Source organism: Typopeltis vanoorti, chromosome 4 (assembly GCF_054136105.1).
Source record: "Typopeltis vanoorti isolate ZY-2024b chromosome 4, IOZ_Tvanoo_1.0, whole genome shotgun sequence".
NCBI classification, from domain to species: domain Eukaryota; kingdom Metazoa; phylum Arthropoda; class Arachnida; order Uropygi; family Thelyphonidae; genus Typopeltis; species Typopeltis vanoorti.
This window is the reverse complement of record NC_143552.1, coordinates 48,110,294-48,131,020: the sequence shown is the minus strand read 5'-3', so window position 1 is coordinate 48,131,020 and position 20,727 is coordinate 48,110,294. Positions and strand designations below refer to the sequence as shown.

General features: G+C 35.1%; 1 protein-coding gene across 6 annotated transcripts in view; it reads left to right on the top strand.

The window, feature by feature from the left end:
- LOC150107285 (LIM domain-binding protein 2-like) overlaps nucleotides 1-20,727 on the top strand; it is a 412,695-nt gene that overhangs the window by 358,018 nt on the left and 33,950 nt on the right. For 4 of the 6 annotated variants that reach the window (XM_090391781.1, XM_090391780.1, XM_090391779.1 and 1 more), the window contains exons 12-13: nucleotides 15,919-15,969; nucleotides 18,583-18,722. In XM_090391781.1, the coding sequence (XP_090247907.1) occupies nucleotides 15,919-15,969; nucleotides 18,583-18,722 (191 nt within the window). The remainder of the gene's footprint in view (nucleotides 1-15,918; nucleotides 15,970-18,582; nucleotides 18,723-20,727) is intronic. The other 2 variants (XM_090391782.1, XM_090391783.1) reach the window with 1 other exon arrangement.

Here is a 20,727-nt window from a genome sequence, read left to right as displayed (position 1 = left end):
CCTGACTAGTTGCCATTCAACACTTTCATCCATCTAAATGTACTACTGTATTCAAGTCACTTGATTATAATCAGCTTTTAATTCTCTGTTTTCTACAGCACTTTTGGTTGGCTAAGTAGCATTTCTGTTATCCAAACTATAGGTGATGAATTTGAATTCCACTGTGGCTTGTATGTTTGTGAATGTCATTAGTTGGTTGAGACCATCAGTTTTGCTCCTTGGAGGTCTGAATTGGCTTATAGAAATACTACGTGTGGTTTCTAGAGCAAGATTTCTGGATTATCTTATTCACAGTATAATATGTTCAGGTTTATAATCTTTGTAGATAGGATTCACATTTAAAAAAAAAAAAAAAAAATGAAAACTGCATTAACCCACCTATATCTTGGTCTTTCTTTGGATCCTTTTGTGCAATTTTTGTTTAAACCATTTTACTAATATTTCATTTTCTGTTTTCTTGTTACATTTGCAGATATTAATAATAGTAAGTTATTTTTTAATAATTTATATTATAGGACTCTGCAATTAATGTCATCTGTTCGCTACCCTAATTATCTTACGATATCTGTGATTCTCCATTCATTGCTATTTGTTGTATTTTTAGCTCAAGCCCTCACATCCATCTGTAAAAATTGGCTTAAACACCAATTTTTATCAACAGTAATGATAAGAGTTTTCTCGTTCTGTGTATATTTTCTCCATATGAATTTACATTTTTTTATGTTGAATTAAGCAGTAGCAGTATCCCAGTCTGCATAGTATATGACTATGTTGTATCATCATAATGTAGATGTAGTTGCAACCACTGTAAAATACATTTGGTTGCTAAATTCCAGTGCTAGCCTGCCCATCATTGTTCATTCAGCATCCATAATTATCAGGACACACCATAGGAGGGTGAGGACTGAAATTTGGATATGATACTTCATTTATTGCTTTGCACGCTAAAAAAAAGCTATAAGGAGATTTCTTCCCATTTCTCTTAACTTTGAACACCTGAGAGTGAGCCAAAGTAGAAAATCTCAGTCCAAATAGAATGTTTTTTTAATCTCTTACTCATACCACTTTATAGTAATTTCTTTAAAGTAATGATAGAAGGTGGTGATTTACTAGCTTTATACTTTTTCTCCAGATTTTGCATTGACAGTTTTCACTTCTAAATGTCCTTCTAGTCCTAACAGTATTCGTTAGTTATTCTTGAAGCCTGTGCTCTCAGGGTAAATCTTTTTTAGATTTTTCTGTCCTTTTCTGAAGTGAGGCTACCCAGAAACATTATGTAACATCTCAGTGGAGATAATAATAAAAAGTTCAAAAAAAAGTAAATTCACTCACTATAACAAGCTGTCAAAAAAAAGTCCCAGCCAGAGTATGCCACAGCATTAATGTCCCATACTAAATGAAATTCAGTATAACAAGCTAGTCATCAAATCAGGCCATTTTGTTGAGCCCTAAGAGTTTACTATACTGAATCAACTGTAATTTAAAAACATCATGATAATATTTGTTATAATAGAATTCATGGAATCAGCAGTGGTGACACAGCCACATAAGACTAACATGCAAAAATTATTGATTTGTTCCTTGTAATGACACTCAACTATTCAAGAACAGTCAGTAGCATATATGATACCAGGACATGTGTGCACCCAAAGTAATGTGTTGATTTTTACATGTTAGGTGAGGCGATCTTTTCAATATATGTATTGAATATAGTTCTATATACTGTGTTTATTTATAGACCTGATGATCTGACTGATGTACTGAGGTTGACAGAAAAAAAAAGGTAACAAATACAGTTTAAAATCCAAATAAGGATGCTCATCAAAAAAATATAAGCATATTTTTATGAATAGAATTCTTTATCTCCACATTCTCAATATCTTGGGGATATTTTAGAAATAGCAACTTGGAGACCCTCTCAAATCTTTCATCATCAAATTTGGTTTCTGTTCACAAAAAAGACTTGTTTTTTTTGTGAATTCCTAAAAAGACTTGTTATTCTAGCCATTGCTTGTTCACATCTGGGGATTAAAGCATTAGCTAACTAATTGTATGTAAAAGTAGAAGGCTGATTCCACAAACTAAGCTTTCAAATAAAAAAAAGTTTTGTTTTTATGTAATTAATGTAAAAGGCCTAACAAATTAAATGTAAATATTTTACAGTTTCACATATTTCAGCATGCTTAATATAACAGCATTTCATTATAATTGGCATGTTTTAATTTTAAATGCAAAGATTCTTCTTCTTCAATATCTTAATGGATCATACAGTTTTAAAACTGCCTCTACTTAGGTCTTCTCATCACGCTCCATATCATAGTCTGCATCTTGAGTACAGTTCAGTTATTATTATTATTATTATTATTATTTTCCCTGATCCCAATGGAGTCACAAGATTCATCACAGGAGGCCAACACTAGTGAATACAAAATTTATTATACCACTCCTTAAAATCATCCACAGCTATACGTTCACCACTCAGGCAGTGCATTTCATGCTCCTACCACTCTCCATGCAAAAAACTTGCTTCTTACCCTTTTACTCACCATCTCCATTTGCAACTTCCAGGGATGGCTGCTTGTCCTTGTTTTTTCCATCCCTTTTGTTCTACCATATGAAAAATACCTTTGGTGTCAATATGATAATAACTCTTCAAATGTCTCAATCGTATATCTCCCTTTGCCTTCTATCCACCAAATGCTGCAGTCCGCATTCCCTCAGTCTATCCTCATCATCAGTGTTGTACAGGCTTGACATCATTTCTGTTATCTATCTCTGCACCCACTCCAAGGTTACTTCATTCCCTTCAAATCCTAATGACCAGATCTGAGCACAGAAATCCAGATGTGGTCTGATCAAAGCTTTATACAATGGGGCCAGCACACTTTTATTTCTCAAGGTCAATGCTCTCCTCAATATTTCTGTAATTCTCTGAGATGTCTTCACAACCTTTGAAATATGACCTCGGAACTTTAAATCTCTATCCCCCAAACTCCAAGATCCCTTGCTTCCTCCATTTTTTGGTGGAGTATAACTCCACCAAGTGAGTATGAAGTATCCCATCTGTGAATCCCAAATTTTAAAACTTTACATTTAGTTTCATTAAACTGACATCCCCATGCCTTTGCCTACCCTTCCAGCTTATTCAAATCTTCTTGAAGAGCCAAAATATCACCACTATTACTAATAATCCTCCCTATAGTCCTGTGGCAATACCACTGACATAAAGATTGAACAGCAATAGTCCCAGGCTGAACTCTGTGGAACTCCACTTGTAGCCTATCTGTTCCCTGATACTGTTTCCCCATATCTGAGTTGACACAGAGCTGTATATGATACCACCAACGTTCAAAGCAATTCTGCAGATCATTTTTTGAAAGGCTGTTGAGGATCTCCATCATTTTTGCTTTGGTGCAGGTGTGGGTTAGAACATCATCTACTGACAAAAAAATGTGTTCCTTTCAGCACTGACTTGATCTTTGAGAAGAGGGAGTCAAGTCACAGGGAGTCAGGTCTGGCGAATAGGGTGGGTGCTCAAAGCACAGTGATGTTGTTATTAGCTAAAAACTACTTTACAGATAAAGCTTTATGGACTGGCACGTTGTCTTGGTGCAAAATCCAACCTTTTCTCCACAATTCTGGTCGTTTCCTTCTCACTCGTTCACACAGTTTTATCAAGACTTCAAGGTAATACTGCTGATTCGTTGTCTGGCTGCCTGGAACCCACTCTGCCATTACAGTAGCCTGAATATTGAAGAAAACAATCAACATGTCCTTGAACTTCAAACAACTCATGCGTGCTTTTTTTGGTCTTGGAGATGTTGCTGACTTCCACTGCATTGATTGTCACTTGGTTTCTGAATCATACATAAATATCCAAGTTTCATCACAAGTAATTACCGAATTCAACAAATCTGGTGCATCCTTAATGCGTTGCAAAAAGTCCAAACACAGTTCCTTGTGACATTCTTTTTGTTCATCTGACAACATTTTTGGAACCATTTTTGCACAAACCTTTTTCATGTTCAATTCTTCCGTTAAAATGCATCGAACACTTTCCCTGACCAAATGAACTTTCTCAGCTACAGCTCGAACACTCCACCTTCTGTCTTTTCGAATCACATCTCGCACTTTTTTAATGTTATCATCGGTAACTGCTGGACGTGGGCGGCCTGGATGATCATTGTCTTTCATGCTTTCTCTGTCTTCCGAAAACTCTTCACCGTAAGCCTCAGTCAATAATTGAAAAGTTTCTGTCGTGGATTTCTTCAGTTTCACAAGAAACTTGATGTTAACTTGTTCTCTCTTACACGCCTACATTTTCCGACCAAGGGTAAGAAGATGTCTGTATTTGAACACGCTTGCACTCATACTGAGTAAAGCGATGGAGATGAACCTTGTCCCATGGTGACAGGTTAGAACATGATCTATAACCATCTCTTTGTTTCTTCCCTCCCACTCTCCATTCCCAAGCTATAGCGTTAGTCTTTTTTTTTTTTTTTTTTTTCTCCTTTCTGTCAGACCTCATACAACTCTCTGATATCTCTCAGAGCTAGTCACCAATCCGGTCCACTACCTGATATCCAAACCCATATGATGCAACTTAAAAATCAACTTGTCATGTGGTACCTTATCAAATGCCATGGGAAAACAGTGTATGCCTTACCTTCACCCACTGCTCTTGTTGCTCTATTGTAAAAGGTAACCAGATTACTAAAACAATGGTACCCTTCAACAAATCCATGCTGACCTGCATTAATAATATTACCCTCATCTGCCCAATTCTGTATATGAGTTTTTACCAATTTCTTCAAAATCTTAACAGCTACAGAAGAAATACAGACAGGCCTGTAGTTCAATACCTCCATTCTGTTTTATGCAGTGGTACTGTATCTTACCCTCCTTCCAGTTTCCAAGAATCTTCCCTGTTCCAAAACTTTAATTAAACAGCCAAGTTAACAGCACAGTCAGTTCCATGGCACATTCCCTTAAAACGTGGTGAAATTCCATCTAGTTCCCCTGCCTTATTGACATTTAGCATACTCGGTATTTAGAGTGTACTCAGTATTCACTTCTAACACTTCACCACTCATTATCTTTTTGGATAACGAATGGTGAATAAAGCCTGTGGTATCAGGATGGAACACTAACTAATAAAGTGATCATCATATAGCTGAACTGTGTCATCTGCTTTGGTCACCTGACTCCCATCACCCAGTGAGATCCGTCCATTATCATTTTTCCTCATACTCGCCACATATCGAAAAAAATCCTTGCAGTTTTCCTTGGATTTGCACTGCCAGTCTTCTCTCATATTCTAATTTTCTTTACTTTTACTCACAGTACTAGTCACTTTCTAATCTGAGCCTTATATTCCTTTCTCATGCAACTGTTCTCCACCTCTCTCTTTATATGCCTTCCATAATCTCTCCCTTTATTTTTTTCCCCTGTAATTCTCCTTTTAATCCTTTTGTCATTCATTTGACTCCAAATTGCTTTATCTTCTTTACATGAGGTATGCAGTCTGTCATTGCTGTCAACAATTTTTTTCTTAAGCATCTCCAATGCACTAACGACCCTCCCCCCCCCCTCTTCCTTTAAATTCTTTCATCCATTGTACTACTGCAAGCTGGTTTCTAAGTCTATGATAGTCACCTGCCTTATAATTCCACATAACTTCCTTCTCTTTTGATGCCTCACCATGCCTATTCATCCTCCAAGTCAGGACTAGGTGGTCACTCTCATCAACAGGGGACAAATATGTCATCTCAGTCACAGTCAGATCCTCTGATGCTATGACCAAATCCAGAACTCTCGATTCTTATGGTCACTCTACCACATGTTGCCTAACACAGTTGTCCCTCAAGAAATTGAAATCAGTTCCCTTATTACTGCATGCAGTCTCCTCTGTCCAGTTTATCTCACTATAATTGAAGTCTCCTCCCCCATATTGATTGCTCACTTTGCACTTGTGAAATTAATTTGCCATTTTTTGCTCAACACCATCTATATTCCCTGGGTGTAGCAACATCCCACTGAATATCTTGGTCTATAAACATCCACCTCACATCATATACTCTCAAAGCCATTAGTGTTATTTCCACTGAGATTCTCCACCCCGAAAGCACACAATTCATCTGTTATCATAAGCAACACTCCACCACCACATTTACTTTCCATATCCTGCCGAAATATGCTATAGCCTTCGATTTCTATCCCAGTTAGAACATCCTCCTCAGTTAACAAAATTTCACTGATATCAACAACCTTTGGAGAGACCGAGTTTGGAATGACTCGTTCTCTTTATTCCTAATTCTCCTGACATTTGTATACAGAAAAACCAGCATATTGCCAGCATTCTTATAGCTATTATTACTCTCCTCATACTACACCTGGCTCTGTAATATGGTGTACGCCCCCTCGTTTCGGGGGGGGGGGGGGCAGAGAAAAAAGAATTGGGGTGGGGGAGAGGAGTGCTATTCATGATATCTGATGAACAGCAACCAAAGAGAGTAGAAGTTCAACTGCAGGCCAAATGAAAATGAAAATATGAGACTATCTGGTGTGAGATAGAGGCCAACAGAACAAAATATACAGTTGGATGCTTCTGTAGCCCAGGGGATGGAAAAAATGATAGGGATAGTATGCATTGGCAAATAAATAAGCTCAGTGAGTGGAGAGCAGGTAGTTATTATAGGGGTTTGCAACTATGGGAATATAGATTGGACATATGGGAGGAAGGAAATGGAATTTATGCAGTCTAAGGGATAATTGCCTGAGACAGCATATGATGGAATATACTAGGGGTTTGAGAGTGCCTGATCTAGTAATTGCATCTTGGAATTTGTCTATAACTAATATGACAACGTTGCCACCAATTAGTGAGATGATCATATGGTCTTGACATAGAAGGTGGCTAAATGTTTGGAATTTTCAGTTATTATTATTATTATGTGATACCTCCAGGGAGTCCAAAGACTCATTGAGGGAGAGTGTGCCAACAGCATCGAACGATTGACCCCTTCCAACTACTAACTGTGCTCAAACTTGCTTAATGTTTTTTGTGAGTCATTAGTAGCAGAGGCTCTACCAATCGACCAACCTATGAGGGGTTATATGTGGAATTACAGGTCTGGTAAATATGACAAGCTTAGGAGATTGCAGATCAGTGCCATGGCATGTGAAACTGCAAGGGCTGGATGTTGATAGTGCATGGGAAGTGGTAAAGAAGTATTTGACGAAGTAATGCAGACTGCATACCTAGAGTCAGGAGATTAATCAAATGAGAGTTAAATGGATGAATATCATCATTAAGTCAGAGCTACAAAAAAAGAAAAAATTGTGGATGGAATTCAAGGAGAAAGATGACCATCAAGCACATGAGCAGTACAAAGCATAGACCAGAAGGGTAACCAGCTCACATTTTAGCTACCTTGCTCATGTTTTATAATACAGTGACAGCTGAGTTGGATAAAGGTAATAGGTTTACAGATGGAATTCTAATCAATAAACTGCAGCACATGGGGATGGATATAGGGTTGGTGAGGTGGATAAGAGGGTGGTTGATGGAGAGAGAGAGTAGTTTATTCAGGAGTAGAAGAGTCCAAAAGTAGGCCTCTGACTAGCGACATGCCAGAGGGGCTCTGTTCTTGGGCTGCTACTGTTTAATTTGTACATTAATGATACAGGAAAGGATCTGAGAGGAACTGTTCAAATGTTTGGCAGTGATGCAAAATTGGGTAGAGCAAAAGTTAATACAGATGATGTTAAAATTTTGCAGAATAATTAGGATAGACTGGCAGCCTGGGCAAAGGAGAATGGAGCAAAAGTGGCTAAAGCAGCTCATCAGATTACTTGATTACTGAAGAATACTTCGATGAGCAGAGACAAACAGGTTATTATTTGTCTTTATCGAGCCTTGATAAGACCCCATCTTGACAGGTGGAAAAGGGATGATGTGATTCTTATCCTATCATATTCCCTCAGCCATATGGCTGCTGGTGGTGGTGGTGGTGGTGGGGGAGATGATTACGAGCAAGGTGGTTTCCTTTTGTCTTCCTTGCCATAGTATATTTTATGACTGTAGCCATGTGTGTTCACAGGAACCGATTTGCCTGTTTTGAGGGATGAAAAACCCGAGTTACCAGGAGAAAACTCTCCACCTGTCTTGTGTATGAGACCAGTTAACTCACCTTTAGTCGAAAGAAACCAGATAAAGGTTCTTCACGTCACAGACAGGAATCGAACCCAGGTCTTTCCAACCAAAGGGCTTGTCTATGCTGACTGAGCTACAGAGGCTCATGATATTATTGAGACATACAAATTACTGAAGGGTTTTTACAAGATTAATACAGAGGATATTTTTCAGAACAGGTCTGGTGGTGGGAAAGCTATGTTGCATCCTTGGAAACTGAGCAAGGGTGTTAGAACTAATTTTTTGCCTGGAGGGTGAATGAGTGGAATAGGTTGCCTGAATCTGTTGTGGCTGCCATGACTCTGAATAAATTTAAAGCAAAGTATGATAGATACTGCTCAAATGTTGGATAGTGCTGTGCATGATGTTTACGGCCTCCCTCAATGAGTCTGAGGACTCTATGGAGTTGCCTGTAATAATAATAATTATTTCTTTGAATTCTAAATGATAAAAGTTCTTTATTATATCTTTACTCATTTATGCAGTCCAGTATTTTGATTGTAAGATAGTCCAAAAATCTTTCTCTGTACATTTTCAAATGTGATAAGTTTTCTGTTATCTCTCTTTGTTGGCTCTGCAAGTTAATATCAGAGATCAATAACTTGAGTGGAACATCGATTTGTGTTTTTCATGATAATATTTTTAATTTTTGGAGTTGTAAGACATCCACAATTGAAATGCCCAGTTTCCTCCTCTAAATCTTGATGCATCATAGTTGTTAATGTTAATTATTTTAAACTATTCAACTTATTCAAAGATATACATCATTACCCAAGTTTTACTGGTCATAATGGGTTAAAATATACTTGCATTTCAATGGAAATGTATGCATATTTTGTCTTTTGGGCTTGGTTTCAATTCCAAGAAGAAGATATTTTCTCTTATTCCTTTTTGCCCATTGCCAGGTGGTCCAACATTTCAAACTCTCTCCACATGACTTCTTTACATTATCTAGCTAATTTCTTCTGGATTATCTCCTGCTTATGCCATCCATTCTACAGCCAAAGTTTAATCTATATACTGTTATCCATTCTGCAAATATATGTCCAAAAATATTGAATTTTCTTCTAATTATTTTCTGCATTTGATTCTCTTTTCAATTTACTTTCTGTAAAGTTCTTCATTCAGTACTTTTTGTATCCATCGAATTCATAGAACTTTTCAAAAACATATTCTTTCGAAAGCTGATTTTCTGTTTATAGTGTCTTTGATCACTGCTCATGCCTCACATCCATAGAGACATCCATGAATATTCATATTTCCATTACTCTCAGCTTTGTGCGTTAAGGCTCCTTGTTTTACTTTTCCATATCTTATCCATTGCCTGTTGGCCTACTTTTGCTTTTGTTATCAGAACTCTTACCTGCTTAGTCTTACTCATCTTAGTGAAACTAGATTTTGTTTGTATAATATCACAACAAACTTTCCAAGAGCAAAATATGTTATCAGTATAAGCTAGTAGGATGTTCTCCCAGTTTATCCCCCTTTTTCTTTGTTCATTTAGACTAAGGATTTTCCACTACTAGGTTGAACAAGGTTAGTAAAAGAGAGTATCTCCTTGCTAACATCCAGATTTTTTATGAGAACCTGAAGAATAATCCTGTAGAAAACATGCCTTACTGAGGATGTGACACTTACATAGTTGTATCATGTTTATATACTTCTGGGGGCATTCTAAAGAGTCTCCTTGCAGCCCTTAGTGCATCTTGATATATGGTGTCATGTCCCAAATACATTTCTCATAATTGTTGAAGTGTGGAAATATGATCAGTTGTTGATTTCTTTTGAAGTGGCCATACTAATAGTATCCAGTAATCTTTGAATCATATACATTAATTCTTTTACAGATCATTGTAGATATCATCTTGTAGCAAGCATCCAAGAGAGAGAGAGAGGGGGGGGGGGTGTCTACAGTTACCCTTTTTAAAAAATTCAGCATAATATGGCTGTGTTCTCATCAAAATGAGAACACAGCCATATTCATAAATCACAGTTGTTAAGGTTCCTCTAGTTTTTAGAAGTTTTTGTTGCAATTTTATTTTATTCATTAAAAATAACTAGATCTTGTTATTAAACAAGAGTAATTAAACCTTCACCAGTCAGTATTTATAACTAATAATAATATTTTTGATCTGAGTCTATCTATTGTTGATTCTCTCATTTATTGAGAGGAAGTGAATATTATATCTTATGCTCTATCTTCTCTATAGTTTTTTTCCATCTTCACACTTTTCAGTGTTATATTGATTAGCATTTCTGCTTCTATTAACATTTTTCCATTTGACAGAATCTCAACTTGAAATGTGCTATTACTAGATAATGATGCATCAGCTCTGTAGGCACAAATATTTCATGTACATGCCTTGTGTCTATTGTTTATCATTACATGGTCTCTGTGGTTGCTTATTGTTTCCTCTGGAGAGAACAGTTATTAATGACAATAGGATTTTCTATTGTCATTAAGCATGTCATCCAGAGTATCTGGACTATGTTGTTCTATATCCTGTTTCATGTTATCAATCTGTTTTTCATTAACAAATATGACATCAAAGAAATTATCCTATTATTTTCTCACAGTTTTAAATGTGTATTACATTTGTTTTACATTTGTATCTTGTGGCTATCATAATTTGTTATTGTATCACATTGATGGAATCCAGGTTTAAGCCCCCCCCCCCCCCAACTTAAAGTCTGTTAGTCAGTTGCTATTGCAAAATTCAGTTTGGTTAGTAAATCCATTGTGTGATTTACATCACTCTTCCTAAAACTGACTACCATCAAAGAAGTTTATCTTCATGTTTTGTGTTGAATACTATAGTTGCTCTTTCCTTTCTTTGATCACTATTGCTCAAGTAGATATTGTGTAGTTATTATTTAGTGTTGTCTCACCTGATTTTGTCTTCATCTCAATAACACCAGTTATGTTAACAAGATATTTCTATAATTCTTCTGCTAGATCTACATCTTTTCCATTGTTACTTCTTACATTGATGGTGCTTGTGTTCATTTCTGCTGAGGGTAAGTTGGATTCAGTAACTGACTCTTTGCTGTATTCCCTGACAGAAATGGCAAGAGTCTTACCATGCTAGCTACCTTAATCATACAACCAGCCAGCATCACATTTCATAATGTTATATTGCCATTTCGTTTACCATTTAAGCTTGTACAGTTTGGTTAAATCTCAAATTGCTGCACCACTAGAGGGTGAGGATTGGACATCACATCAGAAGCACTGGCAGGTTCTCCACATTCCTTACAGTCTACATGGAAGTGAACTTCCAGTTTAGATCTTTAATGATCCAGGTCTCCAGTACTGTCAGATTTTATAATCTGGTCTTCTAAGGCACTATTAACCACACATCAGTCCACTTAGATCTTGTTTCTGTAGGTCTTTTTTCAGTCATCAGGCACCTGCTTTGCTAACCTTTCTTCTTGAATTCTAAGTGACTGTGATTACTATTTCTATATAGTTAATACTTGTGGTATAATAGCACCTATATTATTATAAGTAAAATAGTACTGATATTTGTAATATGTTTATTCTAAGAAAGATTGGAGATTGAAGTTATTCCAAATATTACATCTCATCTGGAATTTGGTATTATCAAGGGTAAGATTGGAGAAAGTTACTTACTTATTTTTTTTTTTATTTTTGCAAGAAATAAGAGAGGATTGAGTCTTGCTAGCATTTTTGTAACAAGGATATAGTTTAAGTGAAAAGCACCGTAAGATTATAGAGGTTGATATTCTCAAAATTTGGTTCATTTGTGCAGTGCAGAGATTTGTCAGAAAAGAAAGGATTCCTGTATACTGTCACCAGCAAAACTGTACTAGATTTGCTATCACATGGAAAAGATTGTTGATATACTGAAGATAGCGAGGTAAAAGAACTCTATTTTAGCCATCATCAGTTACAAAGTTTAAGAATAAAGATGATTAGTCACTGTAATGTGTGACCAGATAGAAAAAATAATTTATCATGCATCTTTTGGTCTACTTTCTTAGATCCTTGATATGAAGTGAATGGATGACAGTTATGCACAAATGAAGTTCCTGTTTGAATAGTTTACAACACATAATTCATTTAGTGTGAATTTCTAACATATTAACTTTTTGTCACATTTTGAAGATAACAGAGACAGTGAACATTGAGAATAGCTACTTTACCAAAAGATGAAATCCACCCATTTTCAGTACCTGGAATATATATGGTTTGTTGCTAATGTAAAATTACCTCCTATGACAGTCTTAGAAAGCAGCAAAAAAGGAGAGAACACAAACTGCATGTACTGAACACTCTTCATGATGATTGAAGCTTTTCTGGGCATCAGCATTATTATTTTAATAAATTTTTTTCCTGAAACCTACCATTATACACTGCTTAGAAAGAAGTCAACAGACACCCTCATGGGCATGGTGCATCATGCCATGCATCAAGTCACATGTTTGTAGTCAGTATAAATTGGTGGAATATGATGCTCCCAAGTCAGTGCAACTGTGTCTGGGTGAAATGGCTCGAGAAGGGAGCTAACAGAGTTTGAAAGAGGTGTGATAGGTTGCCATGTTGCACTCCTATCTGTTTGGCAAATTGTTGACGATCTGGGCCCTCCCAGGTCAACAATCAGTGATATCATACTGAGATTGACGTCCAGGAAGTCAACTGCAGGTGCTGCCCACACCCACTGAACATGACTGTAGGATGCTATGATGGATAATATGTAAAGCTGCCATTTGTTGGCTGACACATTGAATGTGGAATTCTGGGCATTGACTGGAACACAAAGATTAATTCTAATTATGAAACAGGCCAATTGGCATATATACATCATCTACAAAGTGATGACAGATAGAGAAATGAAAAGCTTTGGTACTTAATGTAATAATTGCACTTCAAATCTCCCCACACCCATTTACTGTATAGTAATTGGCTAAGATGTTGAATGTTATGGATTCCATTGCAGTAATAACTACTGTTAATGGTAAAATCAAAACACTTTTTTGCAGAAATTCCAAGCAAAAAATGTTATCTTAAGACCCTTTAAGTTTCAGCTAAGTGAATAACTTTTTAAAGAGCCGTTAAAAATATAAAATTGTTTTTCCAGTGATTTTGTTTGATAGTATTAGGTAGAAATTCCTATCCTCTTTTTCTTTTAAACAGGTAACTGTCAAATAAACTATCTTTAAATAGCTTTCTCTACAGCAGATTAATAGAAACTTAGGAAATATGTAACCTATCACATTGGTGTTATCAGTCAGTTACCAAGAAAAGGAGGTGGTAGTTCTGATATGCTGTTTCTGAGGGGGGGGGGGGGGTTTAATAGTCCTAATTTGGAAGGAGAATGCATGAAAAATCATATATCAAGAAGTGTGTTTCTGAAATGATAGACTTTGCCAGCCTGGAAATGTACCATACTACTTTTAGTTTTTATTTATTTATTATCGGTTGCAAAGCTAAGAATAAAGATGATTAGTCTTAATGCATAATGTGTGACCAGAGAGAAAAACTAGTTTTTTTTTGTTTGTTTTTTATCTTATTATTTCACAACACATTGTGCATCTTGTGAGGAAAAAAGGAGAAGATTAAATTCATCTCAAAGGTCAAGCCTCAAATTGCAAAGTATAGCATAGTCTAACTCTGCATGATATGTACAATGGGTATTCTTTATTTTCTCATACATTTTTCTCATGTTATAAAAAGTCATTTCAACATGAACTTATTGTTCACATATTTCATCCATTCAATACAAAGATGAATCCATTTCTTTTGTCTAGTTTTTTTTGAAAGTCATATAAGGAGAAATGAAAATCAGAAACAGTGCAGTCAAATTATGTTCATGTATTGTCTCTGTCCTCCACAGGCTGTGGGTTCATATTCCCATTGTGACATAGATGTGAGACCACCACCCTATTGTTTTTTGAAGACCCAAAGTGGGTTGAAAAAGTACTCATGTTTAGTTTCTAGAATGGGGAAATCAAGTTATTTAACTCTTAACCCACCTACGGTACTGAAATGTATGATAGATTTGCAACTTTTGCAGGCGGATTCACTTCCATATTCATCAAGCAGTAGACAAAAAGTTCTATATATTTGAATGATCAGATCTTGTAACATTTAATCATTCAAATCTGCAATGACACTAAGCCAGCATGTTGGCTTATTCTTTTGCCTTATTTTATTATAAATGATGAAAAGTGATTAATTGTCAGTTGAGTGATCCATTGCAGTGTTGAGAGACATTTCGTTAGGATCTTCTAGTGTTTCCAGTAGTTCATTATACAGTAAACCAATAACCAAGAAGGTACATACCAGCAGTTTATACTCACATAACAGTTTTATCAAAGAAATTGCATTATCTCTTTCAAAGCACACACACACTCCCTGTATCCCAACTGTGAAGTATACTGAAAGAATGGGGCTTGCATAATTCCAGTTCTTGATTACCAAGAAAGTTCTTATGGGACTTTTACTCTCATGTACTTGTAGAAGTTGTATACAAAGCTCTTTGAAGATGAAGTAGTCTACTTTTCATTAGACTATTGATGTTGAAGTGCATTCTCCCCATACACACAGGTATGATAGGATTATCTTTGGCCTTGACAGAGGTAGGAATAATAGACATAAATACATTTTTGTAGAGGTGTGGTGCTTGCTGAATGTTGTGTAAGTGAGTGATAGAGTGATGAAGAAAGGCTTATTTCTTTCAATAAATTTAGCAGTGATTTCAGTAATTGAGAAGGTATTTATTGAGTGATTTACTCTAAGATGATTATAAAAATGGTAGCAAAGCTAATTTGAGACAATCTACTATTACACTTCATAGCTATGTTACCACTTTCATTTTTTGAATTAATAAAGAATAAATAGGTGTATTCATGCTACACTCCATTATTCCAGAGAACTGATGAATGAAATGGACTTGGACTATATCTAAAGCGTCATTGTGCAACTTAGAATGTGATTCGAATATGATATAAGTTATTGTTTAAATTAGTAATAAATACTTTCTTTAATTAAAAATTGTATTCATTTTCCATTCAAATCAAAGATTGCATTGCAAACTTCAGGAATTATATTTGGAAAACAGTTAAATAAAATATTTGCCTTTTAATCCAGTTATAGCATCCCTCCCCCATAATAAATAATATGTAGAATCATGACTGTTTTATTCAGAAGTTTCTATTTATGATGTTGTTATTTTAGGATAGGGAAGAAGCAAGATGAACTGTTGTATTTCTTAATAAATGCATAAAGTTGTTTAAATTTAAACTTTGCTGTATTTTAGAAAAACTAGCTGAGGTATAAAATCTTTTTCTTGAAATAATCACTTTAGTGTTTTTTATTTCAAAACTAATGTTGATAAAATGTATGTCATGAAAATGCTTCTTTAAAATTATTTTATGTAAACATTACCTCAGCCAGGATTAATTAGCTTTCAATAAACAGAAAAATACTTTTAACTTAGTTTTTTGAATTTTAGAAATTGTATGCTAATTCTAACTTTAAATTGTGTGAAGGTTATATGACTTAATTATTACCACTGTATATCATTGCTTTTCAGGTTGAAGTTGAAATGTAGTAAAATTTTAAGTTATATTCTCTCTAGCTACTTAACCTTGGTTTGCAGAGCTTTAGTGCAGTTTAGAAGGTTAAGAAGGGTAGTAGTTTGTTTTAGGTATTGGTGGGAGCAAAAAAAAGGCTTATGTTGATTGATTAATCCCATTAGGTGCTACTCAGCGGGGTGCTCCAAATGATCTTAAAACACCTCAAGAAGTAGGTATGTGAAAGTGGCAAATCCCTCCCTCCCTACACACTCATAATCAAAGGTGGTGGTAAACTCTAACCAATAACACTGACCTGGGCCTTTTTTCTTTACAGCCATGCCTCAAGCTGCCCAGCATGTTAGGGCAACTCTTGAAAACTGATTACAGTAAAATCCCATATTTATGTGAATGTTTTTGGTCTCATTTGTTTATACCCCCCAGTAAATACATCTTTAATATTTTATAAATGAATCATATTTTCTTATTAAATAAATAGTGTAGGATATTTCAGTTATTATTAGTAATTGTATTTATTTTTACACAATATCACAGAATGTGTGGAAGTAATGATCTAGCAATTATTGGACATCTTTTAGTTATATGTATATTTTTCCTTTCTTATAAATATTTTTATATGTATAGCATTAGTAATTTTGCGCTTGAATTTAGTGCGTTTATCTTGTATGTACTTTTTTTCCTTCCTTGAAAAACACAATCTACTCCATACTGTTTAAAGTGTTTAAGTTACTTGTCATTAGGAGGTAGAAGAGCAAAAATAAGAAATGGTATATTTTCAAGTGGCAGGGGGAGAAAGGAAGAAAAAAATTATTTTAGGTCAGACGTGTTTAGTTATGCTAGCATCCCCATTATAAATGATTGTAAAAATTTTTGTTTTTGTTGGAAACAAAAAAAAAACAATAAAGTGTATGTTATTGCATCGTGAAAGAAAGAAAGAAGCAAGCAAATCAAATTTAAGTATGAAAAATGGAAAAGGTATTAAAGGAATAATTTTTAAATACTAATACTGATATTCCCATACATGAAATTATTTTCAGAAAGAGAAAGAGAGAGAGAGAGAGAGAGAGAGAGAGAGAAAGTGTCTCTAGGAATAGCAGATTTTAAAACCTTAGAGAAGAAAGTAATTTTTTTGTTAAGTCCCCTTAAAAATCAAAAGTGCAAATATGGGATGTTACTGTATATTATTGCATGAGCTTATTTTAGGGATAAGAACTAACCCCTTGAACTGAATACTAACTTTTTTTTTTTTAATGATAAAAGTATCAATGAATTGTAATAATAGTTAAAAAAAAAAAAAGATTATTGTAGGTTAATTTTATTATTTTTATTAATTTTTTATATTCTTAATTGAAATATTTGTTTTGTATATTTTTATATTTTTCACACATAGAATTTTACACATCATACACACAGTTACCAGAGCTCATAATTACTTTTCCTCTTCTCTTTCTGTCACTTGCGCTCTCTCTTTCACACACACACACACACACACACACACACACACACACACACACACACACACACACACACACACACACACAGTTATTCATTATAATTTTGCAAAATAAGAGATTTAATTTTGCTGCCTTTGGTTAATATTTGACATTCATAGTGAATATGATAATGATATCTATTAATTAGTAATTGGGATATTGGCTTGATCAGTGTGATCAGAAATCACAAAAATAAATATATACAATATTTTTTATTTTCATTATTTAGTTATTTATTTTTTTACCAGACTTGTTAGCATGTGTTTGCAGTTTGAATCTGATTCATTTCTGTTTTTTTTTTTTTTTTTCTGGTCTAACTCTCTCTCACACATACATTTCGTCATTGCATTTATTCCTTTCTCTCTCCCTCTCTCTTTTCCCCCCTACATGTTCAAGAAATGTAACATACATTATGGTTGTTTCAAGTTTCATATCATTGTTGATATAGAAGTTGGTGGTGTTGTACATTTTCTACTTACTGAAATAATGTATTTAATTGTCACCTCTGCCTGACAGAAAAATTTTCACTACATTTTCTTAAACTGGACAGCATTTCATTTTATTTCCAGCAGTTGGTTAGTGTCAGGAAAGACATCCATCAGAAATGCTTCTTTTTACGGGAACATTTCAGATTGAAGGTAAATCTTGGCAATAGTAAATAGAGCATTTCAGTTATCGATTACTCTGTGCAGTCAATGTAACTTGAACATTTCCCATAAATGTGAACAAGCAGAATAATTCCTGCTGAATATCTAATTCTTTCTTTGAATGACTAGATGTTATTTTGGATCAAATTATTTCTGCATTTCTTAGATATATGAAAAGCTAATTGAAAATGGCTTCTTCTGCTGTACTTCAGCTTTTCCACAAATTTTTATAGGATAAACAAAATTATTGATATGCCATTTGTTCTCTTCTGGTACTTTTGAACTTAATAACTTCTGCACTTTCTCTCTCATTTAGAGATGTGTGTGTGTGTGTGTGTGTGTGTGTGTGTGTGTGTGTGTGTGTGTGTGTGTGTGTGTGTGTGTGTGTGTGTGTAGTCATTATCTACATTACTCTTGTATAAACATTATTAAAAGCATGTTACACATTATGATTAATAGGTAGTTGCAGATAGATAGCACAGTTACATCTTGATTAAAACAAAATAAATAAAATGATTAATATAAAATATCAGCTAGGAACATTCCCAGCCATACCTCTAGTAATTAGATTTATTACTATCATAGTGGTGTGTTTGCATGTTGCTTCTAAAATTTTCTCTTCAGAAATTAATGTATAAATGAATCATAAATGGCCTAGATCCATTATTTAATTTGTTTTCATTTGCAGAAACGCAACGTCCACCAAGCAAGCGCCGTAAAAGGAAATCATCCACTACAAATAGTGCTAGTAATAGTACTGGAGGTGCTGGAAGTGGGAAAAAAAAGAACATGTCTCCTGGACCACCTAGTTTTTCCTTAGCATCTCAGGTTGGTAAACATACCATGTACACATGTGCATACATACACACCATACTAATATATATTTTAAATATATTAAAAAAACAACTATTTACACATTTTTTAAATGCACAAGTAGTGCAAGCAAAAAAAAATACCTTTTTTTCTTGATACTATTTGACTACATAGATCCATATATAAACATGAATGTATATATGAAGAAAGTGCTGAAGCCTTACTTCATAGACCTAATCTCAATTGGAAGGACTGGCTCACTATTTCAGAAGTTTTGGGAAATTGTTGCCCTCAGTTGTATTAAATAATTTATCTGTTATATTTTAATTTCAGCCCAATAGTTTTAATCCATGAACACATGAATATTATACATAAAGGGATTCCAATTTAAGCATGCATGCATGCTACTGTTTTTTTGAATTTAAACTTTTTTTCTTGAACATCTAGAAGATAGAATTTTCACTCTTGACCTAAAATCAACAATTTGGCTATGCTACATTGATGACATCTTTGCAGTTTAGTGTCACACAGAACTAGAACTCTACTCATTTCTACTGTATTACATGTTATAAAATTATAATATGTAATACAGGGTGGCCATAAATTAACTTTCCCTCTTTGGAGGTATCTGTAGCTAAAACTAATACATGGAATGAGACCACATTTTATATTGATGAGATGAATTCCGCGAAAAAAGGATTTAGTACCAAAAGTTGCCGATAGGGGAAATTTTGGTGCTGGCAGAGCCGAAAGCAGTCATATATTTGCAGTAAACACAGGTAAAAAGGATTATGCAAATTTTGCTGTGTGTATGTGACAGCAGCACCACCAATTCGACTTAAAAAGGGATTGGGAACGTTCAGGCACTTATTCGAATGACTGACGAATTGTGCTCAATATGTGTTCTACCTTGCCTCAGTGTGCTTTAAGGTTAAGGTTTAAGTTAAACAACTTGTTAAGTTGTTTTACCTTAAACAGTGCAATAGCATAGCAGTCCTTCAGGAATTTAGAAGGCTTCATAACCTACATACAGGTCCTATGTCAGCTGTAGCACTGAGAGCTATGATTAAGAAGTTTCAAGAAACTGGATCACTAGGAGTTAGACCTGGCAGAGGTCAGAAAGCAGTGCAAGAAGAGTGTACAGTAACAGACGTTGCTACTTCAGTGTTCAACGACACAGGGACCACTCACAACTGCAGAATTTGGTCATCTGAACATACCCAAGTGATCCAGCAAGTACCACTGCATTCTCCAAAAGTAACCGTTTTGTCATTCTTTTGTGAAAAATTTTGTCATTCCTGCATTGCAGCAAAGACAATGTTTGGCCTCCATAATTTTTATGCAGGATGGAGCACGGCCACACATTGAACATTCAGTACAGTGCCTTTTACTCCAGCATTTCAGTAATGAGAGGGTTATCAGTCAGTTCTTTTCGACGGCATGGCCGCCTCGATCCCCGGACATCATTCCATGTGACTTTTGGCTGTGGGAGTATTTAAAATCTGTTGTGTATGTTGGTGGTGTTCCCAACTTGTGTGTCTTGAAAGAGAACATAAAATGGGTTTTATGAACATCCAATCCAACTCCTTACTCTCAGCTGTAGAGCATGTCACACACCGGATGCAATTTGTTGTACACAGGAAAGGTCAGCACATTTGAAAATCATGTATGTGTTCCAGGGGACCCTGATTCTGATGAATGAAACATTAATTTCTGTGTCTCTTACAAGTTGTTGTTTTAGTTTAATTATTATCATTGTAACACGCTACATATCCAGCTGGAATGAGTGACGCAGCTGCCGCTTACACCGTCGAAATGTTATTATTCCATTTTATCTGCCTTTAATGTAATTATCCACTTGTTTTTGGCTCCGCCAGCGCCAAAATTTCCCCTATCGGTGATTTTGTTACTAAATCTTTTTTTCGTGAAAATCATCTCCCCCCATGCCTTCAAAAGTCTCAATATAAAATTTGATCTCATTCCGTTTATTCATTTTAGCTACAGATACCTCCAAAAAGGG